The following is a 27,521-nucleotide window of genomic DNA, read 5'->3' on the forward strand; positions in this document are numbered from 1 at the left end:
TTCAAGCAGAAGTCTGAGCTGACTTTGGAAGCAGGGGTCTAACCCTAACTCTAATCCGAGTCTAGGCGTAACCCTAACCCTAACTCAGCGCACGCACACTACCCCACGGGACAAAAATCTGGAGGAGCAGACAGAATCCGAATCTGAAAGTGTTCTGAGAATTAGAAAAAAGGTGTTGCCTTTATATAGACAATTGCAACAAGCGAAAACAAGTGTGTCCCTATATTGACTCCTACCTGGTAATGTTTTTCATTAATTTTCTCAATGCAAAACTTTGCTCCTGCATACGGCAAATACTTTTCGCGGTTGTTCTGTCCATTTCGCCCGTTTGTTGTCATATCAGAAAACTGTCAATGTTATCTCGCTGTTTTGGTTCTATGCAAAAGTTTCAATGATATTTTTCCTTAGCGTTTGGCTACCTCTCAGGTGATGAGAACATCAGCCGTTTCTCTTTTCTACATCAACTTTTCTGTTACCGTTTTTCAATCAGTAACTTGACTGCTGGGTGTTTTCTATTTTGTTTTCGCCGGGCTCAAAATAATGGCACTTCTCTTTTTGTTTGTTTTCATAAATTCTAGCAATTTTATCCCTAGACCTTAGACCTTAGACCACGTGTGATTTTTGAAGCAAGTCGAAAAAGGGCCGCTCTTTTTTTCCAGTGTCTCAAATTTTGTGTTTTCATTTTAGCTTTATGCCATAAGCTCCCTACTGCTAGTTAGTAGATCTTTGTCAACATCGTATTGTGGTATTTCTGTTCTTCTCCAGCCCTGTTGATTTCCAGTCCGCAAGATGCATGATTAGATTTGTTGCGTGGGTGTTTTAATCTCCGCTCAAGCACCCCCGAAAAAAAACTTAATTTTTGTTCGTGTTTCCCTATAATTTAGGTGGTAGAAAATACCAACGGTCTTTCCGTCATTAAATTGTCTGTTTTCCTGTTTTAATCTCCACTCCAGCCCCCCGTTCGGACCCGACAAGCTCCGATGACTACGAGTGCCCGGCGGCGGTGGTCATCCGCCCCCAGCCCGTCCGCACGGCGCCCATGGTGTCCTCCTCGCCAAGGCCCACCCGCCGAGCCAACAACTACTCTGCCGGAGGTATGGGTTCTCGCTCCCTCTCTCTCTCTCTCTCTCTATCTCTCTCTGCGTCTCAACCTCTCTCTGCGTCATAACCCAGACATATCAGCGTTTGGGCGGGAGATTGACACTGGAGCCCGAGGGCGCCAAGCTAAGACATGATGAAGAACAACATATCATCATGGAGATGTCCCAATTTGTGGGTCGACATGACATGTCTGTTACAAGAATCGCTGTGGAGGGTTGCAAGCACAGTCATAATGAAAAAATATCATTATGCAGATTTTTTTTTTTTTAAATCGGCCCTATGTGTGTGGACGTGACATGTCTGTTTTCAGAATCGCTATGGCGGCGTTTTTGTTCCCAACATTTGCGCGTGTTAGTCAATGTTTGTTTCGAGGTTGTTGGGTTTTGTCCAGGAATATATTCTAGCAAGCCCTTCCAGGAAAAACTCATATATGGCACTACCTTTCTCGGTATCAACTTTTCCATTCAAAATATCGCACACTCCCCTATAGTCTGCAGGTGCGTACCACAATACTGAAGCTTACGGTTAACTAGCAATAATTAGGTATCTAAACATTTTATGAAGGTTATGTTTCTCGTTTCTCTCTCTCTCTCTCTCTCTGTCTTTCTCTCTCTCTCGTGCGCTCTCTCTCTCTCTTTCTCGATCTCTCTAGCATAGAATATAAATACTAGCTGTGAATGTATTTTTATGATTTTTTTGTAGTGTTCTGTATATGTTATTTTTGCATGTTTAGTGTCAAGGAAGATTAGCTGCTTACAAATCTTGTATGTTAGCTAATGGACTTGATAAAGTATCTAAGTATCCAAGCGTAATTCTTGAAACCAAGCATGATGCTGTTTCGATCCCTAACAATGTAATTTCTCACAGACGGAAATACATGTACAGTTGTACAATCCGGCGTAGTAACGTTGCATTCAAATACACTTCCATAGAAAGAAGAAACTTTTCACAGGAATGAAATCATACTATCTTACTTTATTTCTGTACCCACATTCCAAATATCATAAAGCTTTAAAGATCAATCCACAATTTTCCAACTTATTCCGATTACAAACGGCACTGACATCTTAATCCTCTTTGAAGGGTATTAAGGTCCTCATTCCACGAGACGGCGATCATATTGCAATCTCGCTGCGACTTGTTGAATTTGAATAACGTTAACTCTAATACAATTGACTTCCTCATTGGAATATCATGCAAAAAAGTATTACTAAAAATACAAAAAATCACACAAATAGTAAAAAGGGAATTTTATCGATCTGGGAAATTCGTTGAGCGCCCTGTCGACTCGCTCCGTCGCAGTGTGGTCTGTTAGTGGAACGGGGATGTAAACTGTTTCATCTTTTCATACAGCCCCGAAGAGGACCAATTCGTCGGGCGAAAAGACCAGCTACCGGGCCAGTTTCCTGATCTTCACCCTGCTGATGGTTCTGTCCGTCAGTCTGCAGGTGTCTGCCTTCATCCTGTCCATGTCTGCCGGGAACGACGCGGAGGAACTACGTGGACAAGTAAGGGCTTTCGTACATTCTAATCTAATCGGAAATACTGCTGTGGAGAAGGCTTGGAAATGGGTTTGGAGAAGGCTTGGAAATGGTCTGGAGAAACTTTCTTGCGGTGTAGCTGTGGGCTTTCATATGTATTTTTAGCACTTCTTTTGAGTAGTGTACCCTTTTATGTCTACTTGTTTCTTAGGATAGACCAAGGATATTGGCTAGACCATGTGAAAGTATTTTCTTGCAAATGTCACCTTTCTAGTTTTCATCCTTCACTTGCTCCCACACTCCTACTTTTTAGAAAGTGAAAAAAGGTATTAAAAAGATATACATGTATGATATAAGATACAATATGGCAAAGGCTGCATCGACTGGAAATTGTCTGGGTCGCAAATGTTTTCGCCCAGAGCATGCCAAAATGATGAATAAAAACAAGAAAAACAGCGGACACGAAATTACAAATTGTTGATGCATAAGGCATCCCAACCTATCTCGTTGCCTTTGCGACTTTTTTTTATAAGATTATACAAATGTCAGTATGATGTCACCATACTTTCTTGTAGAACGTCCTATCCTTGGTCCTGGCCCTGGTACTGAATGATATGTTAGATCTACTGTTGGCCCTGTCCCTGAATGGTATGTTAGATCTACTGTTGGCCCTGTCCCCGAATAACATGTTAGATCTACTGTTGGCCCTGTCCCTGGTGCTGAATAACACGTTAGACCTACTGTTGACCCTGTCCCCGGATGACATGTTAGATCTACTGTTGGCCCTGTCCCTGGTGCTGAATAACACGTTAGACCTACTGTTGACCCTGTCCCCGGATGACATGTTAGATCTACTGTTGACCCTGTCCCCGGATGACATGTTAGATCTACTGTTGGCCCTGTCACCGGATGACATGTTAGATCTACTGTTGGCCCTGTCCCCGAATAACATGTTAGATCTACTGTTGGCCCTGTCCCTGGTGCTGAATAACACGTTAGACCTACTGTTGACCCTGTCCCCGGATGACATGTTAGATCTACTGTTGGCCCTGTCCCTGGTGCTGAATAACACGTTAGACCTACTGTTGACCCTGTCCCCGGATGACATGTTAGATCTACTGTTGACCCTGTCCCCGGATGACATGTTAGATCTACTGTTGGCCCTGTCCCTGGATGACATGTTAGATCTACTGTTGGCCCTGTCCCCGAATAACATGTTAGATCTACTGTTGGCCCTGTCCCTGGTGCTGAATAAACGTTAGACCTACTGTTGACCCTGTCCCCGGATGACATGTTAGATCTACTGTTGGCCCTGTCACCGGATGACATGTTAGATCTACTGTTGGCCCTGTCCCTGAATGATATGTTAGATCTACTGTTGGCCCTGTCCCCGAATAACATGTTAGATCTACTGTTGGCCCTGTCCCTGGTGCTGAATAACACGTTAGACCTACTGTTGACCCTGTCCCCGGATGACATGTTAGATCTACTGTTGGCCCTGTCACCGGATGACATGTTAGATCTACTGTTGACCTTGTCACCGGATGACATGTTAGATCTACTGTTGGCCCTGTCACCGGATGACATGTTAGATCTACTGTTGACCTTGTCACCGGATGACATGTTAGATCTACTGTTGGCCCTGTCCCAGGATGAAATGTTAGATCTACTGTTGGCCCTGTCCCTGGTGTTGAATGGCATGTTCGATATAGTGTTGGTCCTGCCTCTGTCTCTGAATGACATGTTAGATATAGTGTTGTCCCTGTCCCTGGTGCTGAATGACATTGAAAGAGCCAAACCACAAACATTTGAACAACATTTTTGTCAACAGAAGTCATTATCCACACATATAATATGCAATAATGTTCTGTTGGTGGTATATAATATTTGTTCCATTCTGCTTGAAATATGATGGTATGGATTAACTGACAGTAGCTTACAAATGGAACAGATGCATGGATTTTGGCAGATCCTGAAAAAAATAATTTTTGCCATGTATGGGATTTTCCTTTACCTCAGTATTTTCAAATCTTCTTACAGCAAAAGAAGTATCAACAGAAGACAGAAGGACGTTTCAAGGCACTGGAAGCTCAGCTGGCAAAACAGAAGGCAGCCCTGACCAAGGTTCAGAAGGTAGGGATTGATTTTGCAGAGGTTTAAGTAATCATTATGCAATATGTACTATAAATTTAATACTTTTCCCTCTTTACACACTAAATTACAGGATTGTACATATACATGGAAAACCAATGAAATACTTCTGATGGCAGTGAAAACTTTTCCATGTAGATTGTTGCTCTGGCTCTTTTTTTTATGTGTTTTGTATGTAAATATACTTGCATGGATGTTGCATATAGTACAGTGCACGTGGTTGGATATCTAAACGGGGTTTCTTTCTTTCACTTTCTTTCTGATAAAATGAATGAGAAAATGTCCACCAAAGGATGCAAAAATTTCACTTCTATTCAAAAATAAAGAAATTAAAAACAGCATTATCATTTCACCGATATGCTTTCCTAACTCTAATTTTCTTTTGTTCAGCATGTTGCCGACATTGTTGGGCCCACTGAGAAACCTGAAGGCAAAGAAACGACCACAGCTACAACTTTGGAGGACATGGCCATGAAAATCCCCGCAGCCAGGCAGCGTAAGCGTCTGATCAGGGCCACTCCCAATGCCAAGGCCACTCCCCTGCCTCTGCAGGCCACGATGCCGGAGCCCGAACCACAGGCAGCCATCAGAGGCATCCGAACTGGCGGCATGAACAACTGTAAGTCAAATCTGTACCTGTACCTGTACCTGTATCTGTATAGCCGGTGTAACCGCGCTTCAGTGTAACACACCAGCTTCGCAATCACACGGCGTGACAGCAGCTGGTTATACTGTAAATGCAGAAATGTTTGCGGGATTTAATTTTGGGGTTGGGAGAAAATGGTTTTGGGTTAACGTTTGAAACAACAGTAGCGCTACAGTCACACAATGGAATGGCATTTCCCGGTTTGTTGTAAAGAGTTCACCACGAAAACGGCGAACATAAAACCACGGCAAACATTTCTGCATTTACAGTATTACGCTGAACAACCTGTTATGGAGTGCTTGTGACGGAGGTGTGTCGTTCCAAAAATTGGCATTTGAATGCTAAGCACATGAAACACTGACAGGAAGTTGGATCAAAAGTGATAGAAGATAACCCCATGCAAAGGTCAGATGCAGGATGTGGCAGGTCATAGTTCGTAGAACTACTCATATATCAAACATGACAAGGAGTCAGCCCTCTATAAACTTGTTTTTTAATGTTCTATTTTCCTGCACAGATCCAAAGAAGGACTGTGCTGACTGGTACATGGCAGGTTTTAATGATGACGGGCCGCGGCACATCCAGCCAAGGGGCACTTACGCCAAACGCGAGGTCTACTGCGAGATGGACACGGAGGGTGGATGGACAGTCATCCATGCTCGCAAGGTAGCCACTGCTGACATTCTTGCAGGTTTTGTCTAAAAAAATGCATGAGGTGACAGAGCAGGGGGATGGTGTAGACTTTCCACCTTTCTATAGTGTGGAGTTTTAGAGAATCTCGAGTTAAAATGGGGTACTCTAAGGCTTCTTGATGGAGAAAATTACTGTCAGACAGGTCACAGTTGAAGTCTGTGGCCACATTGTGACCTGGTAGCATCCCTGGTCAATCTGAATTTCTTGCATGTCAGAGAAAACTCTACTCCCCTGGGCAAAGGGATGCATGGGTAGAGCAAGAGGGCACCCCTATCTCCCTCTTTTAGAAAAAAAAACCTGTTCATGGGGTTGGGATTTCATGCATGTGAAAAATTTGAGGGTGAAAAACTTGCATGTGAAGGTCTGTGCCCAAAAAAGTTTTAAAGGCTAAATTTGCATGTAAAGATATGCAAATTAAACCATTCTCAAGGGACCTAAATATCATGAATTTTTCAATAAAATAATTCAGGAAACAGATGGAAAATCATCATTTTATGCTGTGCTAGACAGGGCACCCTAGCTTGAGATGCATTACAATTCATTATTCCAAACAAATACACAACTTGTATTCATGTTCATCAGGGGCGCATACCAAACTTCTACACTCGTCCCTGGGATGACTTCAAGAGAGGGTTCCATGCGCGTGGTTGGGACTCCTTCTGGCTGGGGAACGATCTAATCCACAACATCACCCGTCAGAAGACTTACGAGCTCAAGGTCATCGGGACCATGCCTGGGGGCAACCCGACCGTGGCTGCTCGGTAAGTTGACTACCTTTCAAAGTTTAAATTTATCCCCCTTGTTGGAAAACACTTTGCAGCAGTCAATACAATTGATGCAGGAAAGAGGTAAACATTGTGCTAGTAATGAAAGTCCACAAGATTTTGGTAAAGTTCACCAGGACAAGTCCTCTATTCTTACCAAAAGGTGTGGCGTGATTTTGTAGAATCCGACTAATTAAAGCATGAAAACAAAGTCACTGTTTTTCATCATCTTTTTAGATCTTGATGTTAATCTACCTTATTATACTGCACAGCAATATTCACAACGTATAAATGCAACTTTGTTGTATCCTTAGAACATCTTAAGATAAGCAAACTTCCCACCGCCCTTTGAGTTCTCAGTCATTTTGTCCAGCTGCTGAGTTTATGGTAGGCTATGAAAAACAAGGAACCTCGGCAAGGCTTGCTTACGCATTGTTTACCAATGTGAAATGCCATTGTGAAATGTAAAAAAATAGGGCCACAAATAATTAGTTGCAAATGTCACTCTGAAAGGAGATTTTTAAATTCAGAATACTTGCAGCTTTGGTGCCAAAATTCTACAAGACATACCTTTTTTGTGTAGAGATGCAAAGGATTTGGGTTTTAATTTAAGACTTACCGTATATTCCCTCCCAACCTAACAATGTATCTTCTTTACCTTACCTTAGCCATTTAAGACTTATATGCCCTCCTAACCTAACAATGTACCTTCTTTACCTTAGCCTGACCAAATCGTACCTTTAGCTACCCTTCTACTAGCCAGGCCTGTATGTAGGGGATCTATAAAGCTCTGTACAGGTAGATTTTGTGTCACATAGACTATTCTTACATTGTACCTACCTTACCTTATTTCAACTTCAAGTGCTTGGAGAAACAGCAGGAAATTAATGGAAGATTTGCAAGAACTTAGAATGGACATAAATGAAATTGTGAGTCAAGCTGTTCATATATATCCTCCTCATGTGTGCTTACTATTCTTCCAGTTACACGATGTTCTTGGTGGAGGATGAAGCCAAACGCTACAAGCTGAGGCTGGGGGATTTTGTGGGGGACGACGCTGACAACATGCTGGAGGCCAACAACGGACAACCGTTTGTCACCATTGACAGGAGGGGGGAGGAGTACTCCTATTCTTTCCCTATCGGGTGGTGGGCATCAGAATATGACAAGGTTCACTTTCCACGCGACGCATTACACTCCAGCTTTCCACCATTTATGCAAATGGAGGAGCTCAAGATGATGATTAAACCAGCCTAAAGCATCTTTGCCCTTTTGGTTCTGGTTGTGATTGCCTAAACTGTTATTGAAGACACCAAATTGTCTGAAACAGACCAATCACATGACAGTACCTTAGCCTCCATTGAAGAATTTCCCCGTTATCTTCTTATTACATTTTTTTCGCTTCCTCAGCGAGTTGTAGTACCGATTGTTTGGCCACAGAAGAACATGAGAATGTCAGCAGAAAACAGCAAAAAAAAGCCATAGAAGGTCTGCACAGGAGGCTAGCATTATCTCCTGTTCATCACATCTTGGTTTGAAATGCTCCAATCACAGGGCACCACATTACCATAATGTGGTTTAAAACAGACCAATGATATGACAGGATCTTCTAAGTCCGTATATGGTGGGTCCAATCAGATTGCACAATCTCATTACCTGTAACCACCACATTTTGAACAAATGGGCCAAATTGCCTTATCTCAGATAGGAATGAGGAGAGATTGGAAAGATTGTGAAAGGGGTGACAATGGAATTATTCAAGCACATTTATTTTGTTCTTTGATTTTGACACCCTTGTACATTATTAGTATCCCTCAAGTGTAGAATTTTCCCAATCATTTTTGTTTCATCCCCTATCATCAGAAATGTTCAACCTAAAACCTGCTAGTAGAATGTCATTATCTGCAAATTGACTAAGGCATCAAGTTACCAGTGATTGAAATGTTGTGCCAAAAAACAGCCCAAAAGAAGAATAAAAATTCATTCTTGTTTTAACCCTCCATTTCAGGAGAATTGGACTTTAGAATTAGACTGATGCTTGGAAGGTTAAATGGCAGATATAGGTTGAAAAACTTCACCTCATGGTGATAAAATGATTTTATTGTACAGAAAGGTCAATTTTTCTGTTTTTCGATGGTAATTAAAAAATAATGCCATTGGTAAAATAGTAGATTCATCTTTTTATGAAATGAGTTGAAATTTGGCACAAATGTAATGGCACATATCTTCTTGAGTCTGGAATATCTCAATTTCTTGCTCAGATTTTTATGAGTTGAGTTCAAGATGACCATGTAAATGTAGCTCCTTTTTAGTCATACTAGCAGAATGTTCTATGCTCACAATTTAAAGTCTTTTATAAAGATATATGTTGAGTGACATATTGACTATTGCATATCCCTGATATCAGTTTATTCCTATGCCCAAGTCCGTCTTTGCTCTTCAAAACGTTTGACCATAATTCCTAATGCTGCTCTCATATACTCATGCTAGCAATGCAGACCAGCATTTATGACAGTGCAGATTTTTTTTTCTTCATTTTCTCACATTTTGCACGTGTAAGAAGCAGACCACAGTAGAAATAGCAATCATCACTTAGTGCCAAATTGGGTACCTTTTTTTTCAATTGTTACATCATTGTTATATAATTACGTTGGGTAGAAATGATTTTATTCAGTGAGTTTCATTATGGATCACTCATCCTATTTGTCTGACATTCTCTTCAAAAATCCGGTTACCAAAGAACCAAATTTGTTGCAAAATTTCAAAGCACACTTCAGAGTACAATAGCATATAATAGGGCACCAATCTTTTTTTGAAATTTGATTAAATCCAAATCTTGACACATTCAAGAAAAATGAGCATCCTGATAATTTTCTAGATGAATCACTCAGTCAGAATGCATTGCATTCGATCTAGATTTTAACTACAAAGCAGTCCAACTGTGAATATTGTATCAGTATTGCATGTTTAGATGTTCTCATAAAAGTATAATCAATTTAAAAAATACTACCTCAGCCTATTGTAATCAATGTCAGGGAAAGCTGGAACTGACTTTTCTTCTTTTGGGCGAAGGCTAGGGCCTCTAGCCTGAGAACAAGTGTTGTTTTTCTATGTTAAGCCCCTATCTCACTGGGCGGAAACTTGTTGGCGACGACTTTGCAAGTTTTCAACAAGTTTCCCCACTGATGCGCGAGGCATTTGCAAATGAAGCCCTGCTGAGCAGGGTATTGCAAACTACAGTGTTGCTACTGAATTAGAAACCAATGTAAAATGATAAAAATGCATCAAGAAAGATTTGCAGTGATAAAAGGATGTTCCCTGATACTTGCCGCAACATGATTAATATATTATGAAATATAAGCATAATGTTAGAATACTTTTACAGTGACAGAAATTTTAAAAAAAATGACACGTACGACCAGATTTCATTCTATATTAAGTGTTTCGTAACGTGTGTGTAATGAGCTATGTTTATAGATTTATTAGAGCAAAAAACGTTGAAACTGACTTATTACTTTTTACAGAATAAATGGTACCTTTTGACAACTAATGGAGACCTATTGGCAACTAAAACTAGTTTGCATCCATTCCTGCCAATTTGCGTTTTTTTTTTAACTGTAAAAAAAACTCACTTCAGGAAACGAATTGGCCTTCATTGGAAACTGCGTGGAAACTACTTGGCAACTGTGCGAGACTAGTTGGCGAACGTCATTTGCAATTAGTCGCCAACAAATTTCCGCCCAGTGAGATAGGGGCTTTCCTACCATGATGACCCATGCATTCTCTCTTCCATAGTGTGTAGTTTTTTTATCAATTTCTGTATTAAGTAGCAACTAATTGAAAGATGAAAAAAAAAAGAATTGTATTCTAAGTTCGGAACAATTACGGGTGATTGTATAGAAAACTCTAATTGCTTCAGATATACATTAATGTAATATTCAGTGATTTAAAAAAAAGATGTTTTAGCATGAGGAAATTGTCTATCTTTACCTTTGAATATTTTGACATGGAGTGGTAGCATTTTAGATTAAATGTTTTGTACATACATGTAAATGAATGTTACAAGTACTTTGACATGTTTGTTGAATTACGATTTTTCACAAACTACTGTATATGAAACTTTCTATCAAATGCCATTGGGCCTTTTATTTTATATTGAGAGAACAAACACTAAAAGATATGTTAACTAATGAATTATATAAATATATATGAGAGATTGTAACTGATTGTATGATTATGTAAACCAACCTTCAAATTAGTGGATTTAAGTGAAGAAGTTTTGGCTTGTTAATATTTTGTTGTTACTGTTATATCTTATGTGAAATTTCTTGAAAAGCTGTGAAGAAAATATAAATGATTTCTGTTGAGCTTTTCAAAGCAATCTTCCCGAGAAGTTACATTGATGAAGTATTTTGTTTTCATTTTTTCTAAATTCCTTTGTAAAAAGGTTTGCAATCAAGAGGTACAGGTAATTAACCATCAAATTGGAATGTTAAAAAAAATTTTTTTTAAAATATACATGATGTAGTAAAATGAATGTGAAGTAACCATTGGTTCTAATATTGGGACAATTTGGAAATATTTTTGTAGGCATTGTTTCATGTATATCAAAGAATGAGCAGACAATAGACCTTACTAGTAGTGATTTTTATCATCTCAACATGCGTTACACAGGTTGTCTAATATGGGTTTGGCATGATGCCATATTTGGTCAGAAGAGAAAGCTTGCTCAAGTTGCTGTGTATACTTATGGAAATATTCTATACCATACAACAGATGTTAAAATAACTATTTTATATGTGTTTGTATAACAGTTTACTGAAATTAGTCATGCACACTAGAAATTTGAATGGGTCTTGACTTATTGTAATCTCAAGATATGAATAAATATATGTTAACAATAAATAAGTTTGGTTGAAAAGTTATTTTGCACATACATGTAAACACTTATCTTTATGGTCCCTATCACAACATCTAGAATGGGTCTTTCCATTTATAACAAAGTGTATGTTTAAGGGATTTTTCTGTCAAGAAGCTGAACAATTCAAGAAAATTATATATTCATCAGATGGTTGATACCTATATATTACACCTCTACAACTTCCTATATAACTTCTCTTTCAACAGAAATTTTCTAAGCACTTCTTGAAAATAATGGTTCGTTAATACATGTACATTGTATACCTTTATACCTGAGGAATAATGGCCAGAAGACAAATATGTAGGCTGAACTTTGAATTTTATTGGTATTTTCATATATGTTTCCACATACATTATAAATAGACATCTGTAACACAAATAGTATTCTGAAAAACATCACTAGCAAAACAAAATAGCATTCTATTTTTCTCTTACACAAAAAAAACACTCTATCCTCAGGGTTATCTGACAAGCTGGCTTGTTCCGAATGGATTTTAAACTGTAAAAGCCAACACAATAAATTGGACTTACCAAAATTTTCGACTGAACAGCTACAGTCTTTTTCAAGGAATGAACCATCCACTGCTTGTGATGTCACGTTATGCAGATGAGACACGTGACTCGGTGAGCAGTGGATCATATGTTGCGTAATGGGAAGCAGAAGCAGTGGATGGTTCATTCCTTGAAAAAGACTGTAGCTGTTCAGTCGAAAATGTGGGTAAGTCCAATTTATTGTGTTGGCTTTTACAGTTCAAACTCCATTCAGAATGACTTCTACCAACACAGTTGAACTTTCAAGTGAAGATGGCTTGTTGCTTGCTAACATGAGGCTTGGAGGCCCTTCTTATAATATTGAGGTACATGTACACGGGGAGGGGGAAAAGGACAGCTTCTTGTGTCAACAGAAAGGATTTTTAAAGCAAAGTTGTACATCTTCTGAAGGGACTTTTGCTAAATTTTGAGGGTTGAATAAGAAATGACCTATAATGCGAGTTTTAAACTTCAGTATAGAAGTACATGTGATTTTGGGGAGAGTCACATACATTTGTAATATGCCTCAAAAGCTACTGGCTCTTAACACCAAAGAAATGGTAGGTTTGCTAGAAAACAAACTGAACTCTTGAGAAGATCCCTTTATCAAGCTGTCTTTCGTCACTTTTGAACTGATTCAACATGTAACAGTTGTTCCTACTTTAGCTACTGTGAATGGCTGGAACTTGCAAATGTACATACACATACCTCTGAACAGTACAAGGTACAAAACGCTGTTTCTAAGTAACAAGTGGCTCATGTATGTACAAACAACTTCTCAGTTTCTACCACTAGTATACCTCATGTGTAGATAATACAGTGGAAGCTACATAATATGTTATACAGGTACATCACTATGCATTCAATCTCAGAAGTGAAATTCAATTTTTATGTTGTTAATCTCAAGAGAGAAAAATAATAATTTAAATGCACATAACAACAAAGACTGGATTTGGTACTAGAAAAAACAACAATTGCAACAGCATCTTAAAATACTCCTTGTATGACTATGATGCGTTAAGTATGTCAGAAACATTACGACTCTGGAATTTAAGACTACAAAATGCATGTAGACTAGAGTGCATCCTTACTGTATTAGGCTTGCTACAACAAGCATTTAATCAACCTACACAAGGTAACAACTATGCATAAACAGTGAGTTATTACTAGTGTTATCTTCAACAACTAATACCATTGAGATGTCCAAGTATAGATTAGCATAACTAAGCATAAACTCTGATAAATAACGCAACTTTGTACCACAACTGGCGAGTTCTAATGCTAGAGAATCCTGGAGAATACTTACACTAAGTCATATACATTTATATTTCCATCTTCAGCACTTTGTGCATTCTTCTATTTGAACACGTCACAATGTAGGTACTTCTTTACTTCTTTGTGAGAAGTTTTAAGTCTGCCTTTTTTGAAAGGAATGTTCTTCTGTTTCAGTTTAGGGCAGATTTCATGGATTAACAATGTCAGAATATCCTGACATTATGAAAAACAAAACAGTACAAAATGTACAGGTACCAAGTACAAAATCTGTTTCCTTTACTAGGGTATGGTCATGTTTCATAATTCATAGTATCATACATGTATTATCATAACGCATGCACCATGTGAAGGAAAAAGTTTTTCCTTACTATTTTGAGAAGCTGACATACAGTTGCACTTTGTACAAAAACCTTTACATAGACAATTGGATATGTTTCTTGAAATGTCAGGCCGCTACGAAACAACTCTTCCCTCTAGTAAGTACCAAATATATAAGCACCGTGTCATGTCATAACACATACAGTCCAAGTCATCTGATAAACTTTGGTAAGTACTGCGATGCACTTACCAATATAAACCTACAAGAAAGGGGGTAGGCATGTAGAGGGGCTGCAAAATAAGATATGTGGAATTTCTGTACATTGGCAGGAATGTCCTGCAAACGGCTCGTATATTGGAGGCCATTTTCATGAAACGTAATCCTGTACAATAGTCTGTATCATCACAGTCATAGTCTACTCTACACATGTAAGCTCCAAGCCACATGCCCACCCCCTTCCCCACTCTCTTTACAAGGGAATTCCTAACAACAGAGCCTACAGAAACAGGTAGGGTTGTACCTGTTCTCTCTCTCTACCACTAGCGGTCCACGGGGGAGTCGTCTTCTACTGCGTTTTTCCTCCTCTCTCGACAGCGTTTCTTGTGCGCCGGCCAGTCCTTCTGCTGACAGCGTGTTCCGCAGTACCGCGCTTGCTGACAACGACCACAAATGCTGAACTGGTGCATCTGAAACATGGTGGTAGAAATGGATTACAATACAGTAAAATCTTTTGATAGCAACCATTCAAGAGACTTGAAGAAAATGGTCACAACATTTGCAGACATGTGGCTACTATTGACAGGATTCTAAATTCATCTGAAGTACAGTAGGTACCCATTTGAGTATTAATGAGGTTGTTGTAGTGCCTTTAAACATCCTTTAGGTACATTCTCGATCAGGGAAAAAATGTATTCTATGGGATAATGAAAAGTGGTTACAATAACAAGGTGGTCTTCATGCAGAGGTGGTCACTAGTACAGGTTTGAGTGTAAGCTGATCCAATTTTCTATAACAAAAGCAACGGAGTTAGCACCACCACAAAATGTGTTTTACAGCTCCTGCGCTTCGACTCACCTCTTCCTCTATGAGCGTGCATGGCGGATAATGACATTCGTAATATATGGTCCCTTCCTCTTCCTCTTCCATCTCTTCCCCATTGGCATTGTACACTTTAGACTGCGACATTTCTGGAAAGTGCTAGAGGCAGAAAGAGACATGCCATTAGTGATATATTTCACATTTTTCAAACCCCATATTAGTTATTCTATTCAACTTTGGACTTCGAATATCATGATTCAAACTGTCATGACTGTCATATACAGTCAAAACTGCCCAAGAAAACCACTGAAGGGACCGATAAACTACGGTCTATGTGGACAGTTGATCACTATAGACAGTGTTCTTGATGCTTGTGTCAATCGGGAAAATTATCTAAAGGACCACCAAAAACGTTGGCCAGGGGGTCCTTATGAACAGGTGGTCACTGGTGCAATGTACTAGGCACAAAAACAAATCAGGATTTGATTATGATCTGCAGTTCTGACATCAACATACATTTGCAGACTGCTAGTTTTAACTTAAGTAGTCAGAGAGCAAACAGATAGGTGAAAAACTTACCTCATCTATAGGGTCTGGTGGTAACTGTTGAATAGCTATCCAGTAAAGGTTGTTCTCTCTGTGGCAAAAAAACATTGAATCAGATGTACATTCATGTACATTTATTTCAAGCACTTGTCTGTATGACTATGAGTTCATTTACAATGCAAATAACTACATGTACAAGTGCTGAAATAGTGTAGAAAACATACGGTGTAGAGTTAGGTCTCTCTCAAGATTTTGGATGGTAACTACTAACTAGTGATTTTTACATAATTTTCCCACGAGTCACAAAAATGTGAGACTTCTTTACTTTAGCATTTCCTCCCCCCCCCCCCCCCTCTGTGCGTGATATGGAAATTTTGGGCTGTTATTTCTTGTAAAGAAGTACATCATCATCACATCTGGCTGCTTGCCTGGACTCAAACTTCATAGTATTAAATTCCAACGCGACAACTTACCTACTATCTGTTTTTGTCCCCTCCAATATCTTCAATGGTTTTGCCTGTGCCACTAGTGTGAGGTTTTCTAATCTGTTGTCTACTGTTACACCGTTTTTGTGTACAACTTTATATCCTGGAGCAATTCCTCCACAGTGTCTCTCCCTGTAAACAAAAGATACACCATGTTTTATACATCATGTTGAGCAATCATTTCAAATGTTTATCATTCATGTCTACTTCATTTCAGAGCTCACAATAATTCTTTTTTTAAAGAAAGAAATGAGCAAAAAAGGTCCACATAATCATCAGAAACCTATTGGGAACTGCTTGCCTTTTTTAAGCATGTTACAAAAAAAAACCATGTAATTACTTTTTCATATCATTTGCACCAATGTTTTAAATATAGAGTTTAAATAAAGGCACAAACAAACTCTAATTACTTAGTTGTTTTTTTACCACCTTTGCCCCCCCCCCTAGTTAAGACCATTTTATCAAATGCAGCTTAATTATTAACCTTTCAACACTTCATTAGTCCATCTTGAATCACAATAAAATCTTCCAAAAGTATGTTCGCTTAGTACCAGTTCCTATATTATATTTACGTAATGTTGAAGCATGCTATCTTGATGCACAATTATGATTCTCAAACTATACATTTACATAGTGCCATCAAAGTAATGGGAAAAACAACAACACAATATGCTCTTTGAACCCTGTGAACCTTTGAACACAGGGACAGTACACTCACACTAACCCTTCTACCAGTACAAAAATAAAAACATTATTAATGAATTACTGACTCTCAAAAATATATCCCTCATCTTTCTTACAGTTTTTCTTACCACTTTCCAGTTTTCAAGTATTACTGAATTACTTCAAAGCTTTCCAGATGTCGAAGACCTTTGGAAATACTCTTTTTACCTACTTAGTGGGCAATTAATATTCAGCCTCTGGCTTAGATCAAAAGATCTCTCTCATGAATTTTTGACCAAGAAAACAAAATGATTAAGCTACATCCATTGCAAACAAGCCTGTTTTTCGCAAAGTACAATTTTTTTTCCAATCGTTCCCTAACAGAAACCCTTAAAATGTGTGCTTGATTCACATAAAATTATGATGGACGATTCTTGCCCATTCTTTTATTGATCTCTATCGAAAAAATCTCTTGCTTTAAACTAAACTAACATCACATTTGAATGGCCTTACAGAAAGCAGAGCTTGAAATACTGGGCGCATATGCACTTTTCTGCCCCTAAAATTGGACCTGTGCACCTAATTTTTCACAGTGGGTGCACAGAGATGCTTTTGAAGGCAACTGGGCAAAGGTACCATTGTATACTTAGTATAAAGATTATTTTTGAAATTCAAGTATCAGAAAAAACAATATAACCATTGTTGTACTTTGATGTATTACTTGTTTAAAATTTTGAATTCAGCTATAGAATTACAGTTCTTTAGCGAGGCAGTAGGGTTTACAAATATGATTTGCTGACATTACTTTATTTCATGTTGTGCACCCAAAATTCTTTCGGTGCACCTAAATTTGGAGGTTAGGTGTACCAGTATTCCCAAACAGGAATTTCTAACCCTGATATGGCCTTTGTGGATGTATCAGACTTATCTATCTAATTACTTACCATAGTATATTGTGTACAAAGTTCCCCAATGCTCTGCCCTTTTCTATCTCCCAACAGAAAGCAAACACCCTGGCCCCGTTCCCATCTTTGTCCACCTCAACTTGTGCCTGGAGAAGAAAAAATGGAAAAGAAAAACTTAATCATAACATACAGACCCCGTATCATTTACCATAACATAATCAAAACATCCATGTTTTGTCATGTTGATTATTGATTCTCATTGCTGCTATTCACAAAGATATTTTACACATTTTCATAAAGACATTTTTACTTGCACCCTGTCATACATGTAGTTGTCAAGTTAATGAAAGCTTTATTTGTTAATCACATATCAGAACGTTGGTACATTATGGTTACCATCCAAGCAGAAGTTGAGGGAAGAAATCAATAATTCTTCTGATTTGCACGTTTTTAAAGCCAAACCCTTCCCTTGAAGAGATGGAATGTTAGAAATTGGGTACCAATCAGCAGTATCCACATTTATGTCATACCTGGGCCAGGATAACAGAAGATATGTTCCAGACCGGTCTGCATTTTATGTACATTTTACCATATTGCCTGGGCTTTAAAGTCGTATAGCAAAGGCTTCAATTGAATGATTCAAACAACCCTTGCGTTCGCCGGTTGTGCCGGGGTTGAAAATTTGAATACCGGATTCGAACGATCTACAATCGATATTGTTAAAATTTTTTGTTCAAGGACACAAAACTCTCTCAACTTTTGGCGCATTTTGCATTGAAATGTGTGTTTCTTTGGCATAAATAAAATACAACAGGGTGTATTCTGTATCAACCTCGATCCCAGCCCTCCTGCAGGTCGGATGGCCCTCTGGCCTTTGGGGGATCTGACCCCGGTTGGGCTGGTACCTCAGGGAACACGTGTTATATTCTATACTGAACAAATGTTGAGAACAACATGGTGACAACAAGATGCTCTTACCTCAAACGCGTAATTCTCAACAAGGGGAATGTCTCTTTCATCTAGAAGGGAATATTTCGTCTGAAATGACAAGAAACGACAAATTGATTTGACGAACATTATGATAATCATTACCTATTTGGTATGAAAATAAAAACAACTGTATATGTGCACCATGCGTTAACAATCTCTAGTGATTAATACTCAAATTTCCCAGCAATTCTGCTATATTCCTGGGATGAATAAAGAACATTAAAATGATGCCAAAAACATCTGCAAAATGGCCCATTGGTATGACATGTTAGGCATCAATATATAATAATCATACTATAGTATACTGATAATAATATATCAATTTACTTTCCTAACTTGTTTATTGCTGTTTTTGTTGATGTCAGTCATTTAATCTGTCTTTAACAAATAAAACACACAACTGAAGAAAATAAATGGTGACCTGATAACTATCCTATATCAATAGATTTATGAAAACATGTTAACATGGAACTAGATGGATATATAAACGAAAACAAGATGTTGACATCATACATATTATCACATGATATACATTAATATATTCCAGTTACAATGTTATCATATAATCATCATCAAACTATATATACATAATATATATTGTTACATCATATACAATATTATCATTATATTATTAAGAACGAATATATAATGGACAAAGTATGTAGTCATATTTCCAAATGTTTCAAAAAGAGAGAAGAATCTACTAGGTGATCATCATTTAGTTAAGCAATATCCCACAGTTTGTATGTTTTTTTTCTTTAGTTTTTAGCATTAGAATGTAGCATTTTATCAATTTATGTTTTACATTATGTTCCTTACAGACCACGTGTGGTCTTCTGTGCATTTAGCCCTTCTGGGCAGGAATATGCAATAAAGACTATTATTATTATTATAATTTTACATCATATAAACAGACTGTATATCATCCATTATTATATTACATTATTATTATTATTAGTATATTCACAGGAAGGCAAAGAGACACTGAATCATCAAGGGCTAGTGTTGTGACCATTTATAAACATGTATTTTGGAACCCTAGCGGGGAGGTGATAATAACATTACATTCAGTGCCAAGCCACACAAGGTCAATGGCACCATGTGGCCCTGGTGGAAAATATGCTGCCTATATTTGTCAACCAGCTGGCAACAAACCCCTTAAGAAGTAAGAAGTCCAAAATAATAAATCACGTATAAACTTATGATATCATACGTCCATAACGGTGGAATCATCTTTAAATCACACAACGTCTGGATATTTGAATTTTAAAAATGTCGTGTTCAGACATGATTTTCGTCTCTGGTTCTCTTGTTATAACGTTTGTTTCCAACGCATAATATGTACACCACAGGCATCATTTTTCTTCCGGGAATAGCTGAGCCACATTGGAATACATTTGAAGGAAAAAAGAGCTCAGACTGAGGGAAAAGATGTCATGCCATCCCGACATATGATGCGGATACAGCCGGTACCGCCACCGGCCACGTTGTTTTTTGTCCGGTGTCCATGATGGTATCGAGACGAAACCTTACCTTCCCCGCCGCTCTCCCGAGTCGTACGATACCCAGCTTGAAGCCAGCCATGCCCGAAGACCCCCTCTCCTCGCCAAGGTTGCGATGAAGCAGTATGGTGGCGGTTTTCTTGCTGAAAATGCTGGGAATATTTGTCAGAAATTTGACATGAATGAATCAGGATGTGCACCATCGGTCGTCCCACGTGTGGCGAAGGCGGGGCTAACCGCATCAAACCGCTAACTTAAGAATTGCAGAAATTGAGCGCAAGAAATTATAAATGCGCACAATATTACAAATCACTTTATCATAATGTCATAAAAACGATTACTCAAATTCTGCAAATTATCAAATTTGTATTGACCTTTCTTATATATCGCGGGAGGGGGGATAAATTATATTCTTGAAGATGCGTTTACTTGTGCACATTATATGATACGTTTGATTTTTAGCCAATCAGCATCCTTCACTTTCCCGGGAAAAATTAAGAGGTCATTGGCTGGGTTGTACCACACAAAACAAGGGTGGTGTTTAAAAAACACTCCGGCGACGTGAAGTATGGAAGAAAAGTGCGGATTTTGTCGGTTGAGGAGGTTTCTTGTTAAGGGGCTATGTTCTTATTTGGGCAGGTCAGGGAGTGTTGGTACTGTGAGCTGCCCAGCAGTCTTTGGGTTGGAATAACCACCCATTACGTCATAACTTTATAAAAGAATTACATATCTGCCTGTAAGGAACAATATCATTTGACCGGAAAAGCTGATTTTATAGCGTTGGTACGTATGTTTCAACATTTTCAGAGGATATAATTGCTTGTACATGCTGCCAAACATTTCTTCATGTGTTGTACAGAGATGACGGAGGTAATAATGAGGAGACATGATTGGTGTTAAAAGTTTGTTGTTTATTGTGTTGATCGATAAGTATATGTACATTGGATATTTGTGTTACTTGTTGGATTGGTAAATATTGCCATGTAATATGTTGTATAAGTTATGAAGGTATAGTTGTAAAGGTAAGTATGATGTAATGTAGACGTACTTTATATATGATCTATTTCATGTCGGATATTTTGAGTACTTCTCATGGTATGATGTAGACAAGTCAATGGGTCCGCTAATGGTTAGACATGTCTATACGATCTATATCGTGAAGTAGTAGAAGTTATTTCAATGACCAGCTAGGTACATATAAGGCGTTTCAATTACATAATTGTTATATGTAGTGATTAATGATAATAATGCTGATGAATAACGTAGTATTCTCTAAAATATGTAATTTGGCATTATATCATTAAGTTATTTGTAAGAATTGTTGATTAAATAATTCTCGTATATGTAAGTAGGTAATATATATATATTGACATAGTTGATAATTTGTACTTGTATAGTAAAGTAATAAAATGTTAAGGATATATGATTACTTATACTAGTGGTTCTTATAGTGTGATTACGTACACTACTGTAAATATAGCGTATGATAATGTAAGTGCTGATGATCTATTAATCTTTGAAGATATACATAGTTATGATATATAACTTGGTATTATAATCTTGACTAACTAGTAATATGGTATGAATATATATGTCTTGTTAATAGTAAGACATTATCAATGTATAAAACGGAAATATATGTAGTTTACATGTAATTAATATTTAATGTTATGTTATGTTATATGTGAAGAATACGATCAAAAAACGAGCGCCGTGAGAGCGCCGAGAGAGCGCGCAGCGAGGGCGGTGAGCGCCGCGAGAGCACCGTGAGAGCGCCGTGAGGGCGCCCAATTGCAAGGTGGGATCAAAGAGCCACAGCGAGCGCTCAAGGATCGCAGAGAGCGCTCTACGAGGATTCAATGGTCTTAACTTTAGTTCAAACAAATTTCATTCTTGGAGTGGTATATATTGAATTTCTGGGAATTTTGCGGTCAAATCATAGTTTTGCTCATGGGTAATACAATTGACGAATAACTGCTTCCATTCAAATTGAATTCCTTCCAATTTTTATTGTCAGTGGTTCAAAAAGTATTTCAAAATTCTATGATTTACGTTTCTATTATAACGTAGAATGATAAACTATATTTATTGCAAACAGGTAACATGACAGACAACACAGAAAAAATCAAGTTGAACATATATATAACTTATAAAGACTCACACTGAGCGACCGTGCAGCGACCAAAATTGAATCTGTTTTCTCCTTGATTTTATTATTCAAATATGATGCAAGAGGTACAGGTATGACTGAGAAGACAACAAAGCAAACAAAACGTAGACAAAATTTGTTCTTTATCACTGGAATTCGTTGAGTGATCTGTGAAATCTTTAGTCGCTCATAAAAAATTGCTGACATTTGACATTTTGGTCGCGCTGAGAGCGCACAAGGGTCGCCGTAGAGATTCCACTTGAGCGCGTTTTCCAGGAGTTCGGCGCTCTCACGGCGCTCTGGCCAATTTTATTTTCAGGCTGATGTATATGGCCTCCTTTATATCTCTCATAAAGTACTCCTGTTCAGTGTCTGGTATTCTGACTTTGTCCAGTGAAACGGTATGGCCCGGAGATGTGTTGAGAGACTTCAGACGAATGCGAGCTGAGGCGTTTGTGTTCAAAGAATCTAGTTCTCAATGAGCGTTCTGTCCCACCGATGTAGAATTTTTCGCAGGTCCCTTGTCTAGTGGTTCCCTGACACGGTGTGTGCAAGGAGGTTGGTATGTACGCCACACTTTTCTTCTCTGGTTTTGTCGTTCGGCGCCACGAGAAGCTGTCACTGCACGAAATTTCCACGGATCCTGGCGGATCCGACAGGGATTCCTCCGGAAATATTCCTAAGCCCGTGTGGATACTGACGGATACTGACGGATCCAACGTAACTAACGGATTCGAGGTCATTTCGTGCAGTGTGTCGCAATGTGTTCCCATGTGAAGCGGGGCCGGACTCGTATGCCGAAGTTACGGCATACGAGTCCCGCCGTTATGTAACAATGGCAAACTTCATTTACTTCCGTGTATACGGGTAATGCTTAGGTCCCATTTCAAATCCGGAGCCCGGCCGGGCTGCTTGCGAAAACGAAAGATAAAAAATGCACATCAAGAAAATACACAATATATGGTTAGGAATAATCTTTTTACGTTTTGTGTCTTTTGTATCATATTTTGTCGTTCCCACAAGCTGTCCGGCCGGGCCTCGGATTGGGAATGGGACCGAGGCATAAGGCATTGTATGTGCATTTGATGATGTTCATGAACTTGAGTACTATTCACTCATACCCAGTTAACTAATTATACATTGTATTAGTCCATTGATTTTCAGAGTCACGGTACTGTAAGTCGTTCCCACAATATCCTCTTCTCCAGAGTCCGGCCCGTAGCACATTCCTCAATACTCTCCAACCATGCAAAGGTTATTGGGGAAAATTGTGACCTTTTTGTCCGTCCTCCCCAAGAACTTGCTGTAAAGTCGTACAACTTAATTTTTAACGTGTATTCTATTTATCTTGTTACAATTAGTATCCAACTCAAGAAAACATGTTCCGATGAATTGGGAATGGGATGGTTTTACTGATAATCAATATGCACAGTGTAAATAGTATACAAGGACTTAAGAAAATATAAGAAACTAGAGTTCCACGACATCATACCTTCGCCAAATGATTTTAACCATTGTGACTGACGTATTAGGAGTGTTTCTCATCAATTATAAATCAGACCAGTTGATTGTCTTAAAATATGACATGTCCATTGTATAAGCTTAACAAAATATGACCTTAAGAAGGTTATGCTAATATTGATACTCAATTATGCAAATGATGCCCTTATTAGCATAATTTGATTCAACGATGTTCACATTCACATAACTTCCCGATGCAACAAAAAAGGATTAAATGCATAAAATTTCCGTCATTTACCAGTATGGAATTATAGTAGTTTCTCATTTAAGTATGCAAATTAGGCCCACATTTGCATATTTTCTATCTCCAACATTCCTCTCTTCCTCAGTTACAATTTGAATAGTCACATCATGGCACAAAGCAGATTTTTAAAGTTGCCTCATCAATTATGCAAATTAGCATCTGATTTGCATAATTATTGCCCAATCATTCTAAGCATCACACAAGCTATCTACATACCAAAAATCATGACCATCCATCAAGGCCATCTTAAGTTATAGTATTTTCTCATTAATTATGCAAATGATGTCTTCATTTGCATAGTTCATATCAATTAATATTTCTCTCTTCCTCAGTTACATATGTCACATGTTTTAGAGTCCTATCATGGAATTTGGCGGATGTATAAACTTTCCTCATTAATTATGCAAATTAGATACTGATTTGCATAAAAAAGTATTTAATCATGTCCATCATCACTCAAGCTATCTACTTACCAAAAATCATTGCCATCCATCAAGCCCTTCTTGAGTTATTCCCTTTCAAAGTCAGATGCAAAAAACTGCGACAATACCTACTTTGCGGTGGTGAAATTTCTGCCTAGTGATAGCTACAGATGCGTGCACTCCTGTGTTTTGGATACATTTAGATACATTTCGCGCGGCATAACAAAACCCATTTCTTGGTATCAGAAGCTGTATGAACGCGGCTACCACGTGCAATATGATAATTGACATAGTAACAGTCAAGTACAGACAGACAGAGGTTTTAGCACATGGTACCTTATCTTTAAAAAATAATCAAATTTGAAGTCAATCACTTGGAACTTCTGCGTTCGAACGACGGAACCCAGCCAGTACGTTCGATTTTCCTGCCGCGGGGGTCAGGCGAGGTCAGGTGCAATGTTGCAACTTTCGGCCGGTGTTGGGAACGTTGATGAAATTAACGGTTCAAGTTCATTCATGTGCAAGTTGACCAATGTCATTATCTTCGCCGAGGAACTCGGAGCAGATTATGTTTTCGGTTGAGCCGGCTGTTGTATGGGTCTGTATGTATGTCAAGAGCATAACTCGGGAAACCTTTGATGGATCTTCATGATAGTTGGTAGGTGTATAGTGGTTGTGCAATGGAAGGTCAAGTTCAAAAATCGTTCACCTGACGTTTTCCAACATAGTAACAATACTGCAGCGGACTTTTAATTTTTCTGTTTTTGTATATAGGCAATAAAAGTGACGGAAACGTTGATGGATCTCAATGATTTTTAGTAGTTTGGAAGAGATTGTGGGAACGGAGGTCAAGTTTAAAAATGATTTATTTGGCGCTTTCCTACAGAACTGCAGCAGGCTTTGTATGTGTGAGAGTTTGTATGTCGCCAGCATAACTCGAGGAGCTATTGGCTGTTGTGCATGATATTTCGTGGATGGGTAGTGATGTCAAAGAGGAAGGTCACGTTTGATAATGGGCCTCCTAGCGGGTATTTGAGGTACTGCAGCGGAGCTTCAACGTTTGAGGCCAAATTTTCTGGAGGCGTCAGGTTCATGATTTTTTGGTAGTTTATAGCTTCTGGAACGGCAGGTGAGTGGTGGGAATTAAGGCCCCCTAGCTGCTTGTTTGGAACTGCAGTTGGCGTTTTTGTTAATACATTTGGAGACGAATAACTCCAGCAGGGATTGACGGATTATCATAATTTATGGCATGTGGATAGTTTCGGTGATGCTTTACATAACTGAATACTTGTCATGCAAATAAGACGATAATTTGCATAATAAATGAGGAAAGTTGATTAATTCGCCGAAAACTTGTGGTCAAATTTCATAGAAGTGCTATGGTAACGATTTTCAAGTGGTGTACAGCTCTTGGGGCAGGGAGTAAGTGATGTAAGTTTAGACCCCCTAGTGGCTTGCTTAGAACTGCAGTGGGATTTTTTTCATGTTACCTTTGGAGGCGAATAACTCGGGTAGGGTTTGATGAATTTGCATCGTTTTGGACAGGTAGGTTATTGAGGTAATGATTAACAAATAAAGACATATGAAATTGTAATCAGGGTCTAATTAAGTGGTGAAAAAGGCTTGTTTATAATTACATTTTTAAGTACCTTTTGTCGACCTATATCTAAGGACAACACCTGCTTGTCAGCAGGCCTGTGCAAATTAGATTGATGCTCTCTGGTGACCTCAAAAACCACCGGCCAAACTACACTCCCGCTGGGACGGAGTTTATATCAACAAACACAGGAAAGGTCTGGCCCTGTGCGGGACAAGTCAAAACGATGAATATAAGGAAATGTGCAAGCAGCAGGCACTACAGAAGGCATTATAGTATTTATACTAAGCTTTATGTGGTTTGTAAAATGCAGTTGTATATACCACACTGGATGTGGACCACAGTCCTTCGTAGATGAGAGTAAGAAAAGGTTCTTGCGCAGATAGTGACATAAACATCCTCAAAATCAGGATAATCTTTAAAACAGACCTATGCTACCCATCAGGACCTGAATGAACTCCCCTTCAGGGTGTTTTACATTCAAGACAGAGACACGAAAAAAACAGTAACATTTCTTTTTGGGAAGAATACACTTTTCAAGGACTTAGCGGAGATAGAGGAAACATATCGAGAGAGATAATCTTATCAAGAGGAAAACTTATACGGTATGAAAGAGAAAACCGACATAGAACTTCACCCGTGAGGGGGGACTACAGCCCATACCCGGGAGTGACCCGGCCCCCTGAAGAACTATATCAAAACAAAAGAAAATATATCAGAGTGGACAGTACTTAGAACAGGAAAGGTAATCTCTGACACATTCCACCAGGTTCACATCAACAGAATAAGGACTTTTACATTTTAATACGCCACGAATAGTGGCTCCATAATTCCAACAAAGCGCACGATTAAAAACTTCACATTACAGAACATTCTCTTCACAGACAGGTCAAAAGAAGGGTCAGGCGATGGGGTATTTAAAACCCAAATGATAAATCGCCATCCTTCACCACCACCCATCGGTTCCCGATCCCCCACATATCTAAAAAAAGCTCTTCACCAAAGCGGTGATACTCCACTCTCAGGCGACACCGGAGAGACTGTTTGATGGCAACAACAATCTCGTCGTTTGTCCACACTTTGTCGCAAAAATTCTCGTCGCATCGCGACCGCCAGATCATATGACGGGATAGACTGATCAAAAAAGTAATGATACAAGTCTTCGCTGACGGTACAGGAAGCCGTGGCAAGAGCCCCCAGAGAGCAGCTGGACGGTCGCAACAGAAAGTAGGTGCGCAGAACCATTTCGCTACAGTAACAGGTCTCACAAATCTAACACCCTCAAAAAAAAAAGTGAAACAGGAGGCTTTAGAGAGATATTGTCAATAGCAGTAGGGGCAAGAGTCGTGGTCACTGCCAACGTTAACATATTAGACGGAATTGTTAAGGGCGCATTCGCAACAGTAGTAGGCATTGACAGCACATGCCATGATGTCCACACCTTCCTCGTAAAATTCGACAGTGAAAGCAAATACAAGAAAGATTTACCCAAATGCGGTACCCATCAATGTTTGTAAATGTCTATGAATATTCATCAATGTTTATGTAAATTTTCATTTATATCTATATTGAAACGCA

General features: G+C 38.7%; 2 protein-coding genes across 2 annotated transcripts; one reads left to right on the forward strand and one right to left on the reverse strand.

The window, feature by feature from the left end:
* Nucleotides 1-5,798: 5,798 nt before the first annotated feature.
* Nucleotides 5,799-11,738, forward strand: LOC136441510 (techylectin-5A-like). The gene is made up of 3 exons (XM_066437842.1): nucleotides 5,799-6,045; nucleotides 6,655-6,833; nucleotides 7,820-11,738. Exons 1-3 carry the CDS (start codon nucleotides 5,839-5,841, stop codon nucleotides 8,091-8,093), a joined length of 660 nt encoding a protein of 219 aa, XP_066293939.1. The 5' UTR covers nucleotides 5,799-5,838; the 3' UTR covers nucleotides 8,094-11,738.
* Nucleotides 11,739-12,058: 320 nt separating this feature from the next.
* On the reverse strand, nucleotides 12,059-20,252 carry LOC136441509 (zinc finger MYND domain-containing protein 19-like). The gene is made up of 7 exons (XM_066437840.1): nucleotides 20,042-20,252; nucleotides 18,497-18,556; nucleotides 17,558-17,664; nucleotides 15,939-16,082; nucleotides 15,499-15,556; nucleotides 14,956-15,078; nucleotides 12,059-14,567 (listed from the first exon to the last, which is right to left on the reverse strand). Exons 1-7 carry the CDS (start codon nucleotides 20,090-20,092, stop codon nucleotides 14,421-14,423), a joined length of 690 nt encoding a protein of 229 aa, XP_066293937.1. The 5' UTR covers nucleotides 20,093-20,252; the 3' UTR covers nucleotides 12,059-14,420.
* Nucleotides 20,253-27,521: the final 7,269 nt, after the last annotated feature.

The sequence above is a fragment of the Branchiostoma lanceolatum genome, chromosome 9, assembly GCF_035083965.1.
Source record: "Branchiostoma lanceolatum isolate klBraLanc5 chromosome 9, klBraLanc5.hap2, whole genome shotgun sequence".
Lineage (NCBI taxonomy): Eukaryota > Metazoa > Chordata > Leptocardii > Amphioxiformes > Branchiostomatidae > Branchiostoma > Branchiostoma lanceolatum.